The 4473-nt window shown below is 31.7% G+C and overlaps 1 protein-coding gene across 1 annotated transcript; it reads left to right on the top strand.

Moving 5' to 3' along the window:
* The first annotated feature begins 1867 nt into the window (after window positions 1-1867).
* Window positions 1868-3158, top strand: LOC137619759 (zinc finger BED domain-containing protein 5-like). Its single transcript, XM_068350064.1, has 2 exons — window positions 1868-2162; window positions 2527-3158. Exons 1-2 carry the CDS (start codon window positions 1868-1870, stop codon window positions 3156-3158), a joined length of 927 nt encoding a protein of 308 aa, XP_068206165.1.
* The last annotated feature ends 1315 nt before the right edge of the window (window positions 3159-4473 follow it).

Genomic DNA, 4473 nt, shown 5'->3' with positions numbered 1-4473 from the left:
TGACTCTTCCTTAAAGAAATCCTAATCTTATAAGCTGGATGACCATTGATTGACAGATGTGACCCGACCGCCATAAGTTTGGAGATAAAGAAACCCTTCCAGGGTCATTACAAGCATTGTTTATGCTTTAATGTCCGTTTTTAACATATATATATATATATATATATATATATATATATATATATATATATATATATATATATATATATATATATATATATATATATATATATATATATATATATATATATATATATATATATATATATATATATATATATATGTAGTGTAGCAGCAAAAAAGACAATAACCAAGGAAGTATTGTAAAGATGATTTTATTTAGATGATTTATTACAGTTGTAAAGAAAGGGTGAGGGATATGGGGTGCCTAATCTTTTAATCTGGCTTTATCGTTGATTTCAAAGGTTTTCGACTTGTCTCTAAAGAGAGATTCCTTCAAGGGAAAATGAACCAAGTGTTTACACTCGAACACGATACCTTTTGGAAATGAGCTCTTCTCAGCGGCCACGACAGAATGGTTTGACTATAATGGGAGGTATGTAGATTACTGACCCTTCATATCACCTCCCACCTTGCCCAGGTGTTTAAGTGCCCTATGCCTATTCCTGTGGATCAACTATAGGGGAAATTTATTAAAAAGTGAATTCACCCAAGCAGTTGACTTCAGTCTAACGTTTAACTCGATCATGGAGAGGTAAGAGATATTAAGAAGTTCCTAGTATAGACATTCTATCGTACTTTTTTTATTTCTGCATTTCAATAACGGAGAAATCAGTTCACAGTTTAAAAGTGTAAAATCACTGAAGACAAAAATGGCAAATTTTTTCCGTTTTAATACAAATTTTAAATATTACTTCATATCATGTCAGTTATCTGAATATAATTATCAGCTTTGAGGAAGTAAAGAATGTCAATGGTGGGCCTAATGATGATAATGAATGACTAGTACAGATTTGTTTTAATCAATCAAGTTATTTTAACTATAACCCTTCCAATTACCAGTTTTACCTCAAACACTTACCTTGTACTCTGATTTTAAATATGTATTATATTTGTCAAAAATATGTATAAGAAGGCATAGCAATATATATAGTTAGATATTATGAACTGCAATAATTGTAATACCAGCTCTCTCTCTCTCTCTCTCTCTCTCTCTCTCTCTCTCTCTCTCTCTCTCTCTCTCTCTCTCTCTCTCTCTCTCTCTCTCTCTCTCTCTCTCTCTCTCTCTTTATATATATATATATATATATATATATATATATATATATATATATATATATATATATATATATATATATATATATATATATATATATATATATATATATATATATATATATATATATATAATTATTTTTCCTCTTGCAGACATCCAATGGCTACTCCAAATAAAAAGTAGTGCCGACAGTATTCCGTTGAATATTTGTTTTAGGGATTTATTCAAGCATCACATAATGAAACGAAACCAATGTGCCTCATATGTGTGGATGTACTTTTAAATGATAGTATGGAAGCTTGTAAACTAAGAATCCATCTAGAAAAAAGGCACACAGGAAAGAAAGACCACCCAGTAGAATACTCTAAAAAACTTCGTGATGATTTCCAAAATACAAAAACAGTGTCTCAAGTGTTTAATAACAAAGTGAGTAAAATGCGTTATTGGTTTACTAGCATCATGTAAAATTAGCAAAATAATTGCAAAGCGGGGAAACCCCATAATATTGGTTAAACGGTAATTCTACCTGCAGTGTCCGTTATAATTTCGTCAGTTATGAAACAAAAACCAAGTGAAATTATTAATATCCTCCCTTTAAGCAACTCTTCTGTGTCACGACGCATTGACAAAATGGCAGAGGATGTAGAAAATCTATTGATATCACATTTGCAAGTGAAACAGTTTGCCCTTCAACTAGATAAATCCACTTTAAGAGATAATGAGGCTATTTTATTAGCATATGTTAGATTTAACCGTGATGGACACAAAAAGGATATGCTTTTCACTAGAAGTCTTATGACTGACACAAAAGGTGAAACAATTTTTAATGAAGTTGTTACTTATTTCCAGCAAAACAATATTCCACTCAAAAATATAATCGCTTGTGCTACTGATGGTGCACCTTCGATGACAGACAGATACAAAGGTTTTATTGCACATTTAAAATAAGCTGTCCCGAAAATGTTTTGTATTCACTGCGTGATACACCGTCAACACTTAGTTGCAAAGAAATTGAGTGCACGTTTGCATGATGCCCTTACTATCGTAATACAAGTAGTTAACCATATAAAATAAAATTCTCTCAGAGACTATCTTTTTCATGAATTATGTAAGCTAAATGGAGAAGAGTTTGAAAGCCTTGTATTACATACAGAGGTGAGATAGCTATCAAAGGGAAATTGTCTTCAGCGTTTCATTGTACTTTGGGATTCTATTGTTTCCTTTTCTTGCTAATACACAACTTGGATAACAGCTGCTTGCAAAGAAATGTGATGTGTTTTTCTTATCAGATATATTTGAAAAATTGAATTCTCTTAATAAACAGCTTAATGGAAAAGATTCTGATCTGATATCTAGTAGAAGTGCTATTGTTGCTTTGCTGAGGAAACTACAGTTGTATAAAAATAATATCAGGCGTCGTGCATTTGAACAGTTTCCTTGTTTGGCCTGTGTTAGCATAGATTTTCAAAATGAAGATCTTGCATTACTTGGTGAATATATGGAAAATATGCATAAAGATATGCAAATTCGGTTTAGTGACCTACTCATCAGGGTTATACCGACTTGGGTTTCAATTCCTTTGGAATTTAATGTTGCCGATATAGACATATCTTTGCAAGAGTCTCTTATCGAATTACAAAGTGATGATATTATGAGTGAAAAATTCAAAGATGGGAAGTACAATGTATGGAAGACAAATGGTGTTGCTACAAAGTACCCTTTGCTCTGGGATAGAGCACAGATCTATGTTATCGCTTTTCCAACATTTCATCTTGTTGAATCGGGATTTAGTCGTGTTTCTCAACTTTTATCAAAAGCTCGCAATAGACTTGACATTGTGAAAAGAGGTGATCTTGGGCTATCTTTAACATCGATGGAACCAGTCATAAAGAAACTCGCAGAGCAGCATCAACCTCAGTGATCTCATTGAATAAATATGCCTTTTTCTATTTTGTATCACATATTTCATTTTAACTGTTGATAAAAAAAATGTAACAAGTGTACATAAATGCTACAGTGAATTCAAATGCCTGATCTCTATTTTCCAACGACTTGACCATGGAAGAAACATTATAATATTGTAATACAAGATACTGGAAAAAACTTAATATCAATATATTTTTTAATATTATTAATATTATTATTATTATTATTATTATTATTATTATTATTATTATTATTATTATTATTATTATTATTATTATTATCATTATTATTATTATTATTTTTATTATTATTATTATTATTATTATTATCATTATCGTAGAATACTTTATTTGCATTAATTTAGTATTTATTTGAAAATAAAGCTTAATTATATACTATTTGTTTGTTTATTAAAGCTCACTACTTATATTAGTGAAAAATAAAATAAAATATTGCCTTATGACCAATAGTTATAAAGGGGTCCACCAGGAAAAAAAGGGAAAAGGGGCTCATGAGTAAAAACAAAAAAAAGGTTCAGAACCACTGATCTACACAGACAAAAAAAAATCCTGTCTACTGGTAACTCGTTCAGCATAAAAGGATTGGTCTTAATTAAGATCTTTTCACTTATATATACATGAAAGTCTAACAACCGGACAGACAGACGACGGTCAGACCTCGTCAAAGGCTTGTTGCTGTTGTTGAAGATTGCCTGGCCCTTTTGGCCAGACACAGGCTTTTACAATCTTGCAGCCCGTAGGTGTTTTGGTAGGATATATTGAGATAGGTAGTTGGGTGGGGGATATTCTGCAACATTTATTTTAGGATATTGGGTTAGGTTTTAAGCTGTGATGGGTTGTTTTGAGAAAGGAGTAATTGACTGTGGGAAGGGGAAGCCTTCCCATGAGCCCACTGGCTCCGGTCTTAGTTGGAGAAAAAGAATTATAGTAGTACGTCCTGATAAGTAGGAGAGCTCGGGAAGGAGTTGAAAGTTTTTTGTTGGAGATGTTGATATAGGTGAAGTAAAAACTTCGTAGTGGTTTAAGCTTAAGTTGTGAGATAGACGGATAGTGTGAGATTTCAGCTGAGTGGGAGAGAGCTAAAAGGAGGGAGTTGTAGCAGTTTTAGTAGTAGAAATAGGATGGAATAAAATATTTCTGTACCTGTGAATAAGTAATAGAAAAAAAAAGTAGAAATAAAAGTTTACTTATGATTTCATTTATTGAGACTTACAAAGGTGGTTTGGAGGGATGCCTGAACTGGAAAAAAAAAAAAGAGATTGAAGATGAAAAAGATGCTGGATATAAAAA

Source organism: Palaemon carinicauda, chromosome 26 (assembly GCF_036898095.1).
Source record: "Palaemon carinicauda isolate YSFRI2023 chromosome 26, ASM3689809v2, whole genome shotgun sequence".
NCBI lineage: Eukaryota > Metazoa > Arthropoda > Malacostraca > Decapoda > Palaemonidae > Palaemon > Palaemon carinicauda.
This window is presented reverse-complemented; position numbering and strand designations above follow the sequence as displayed.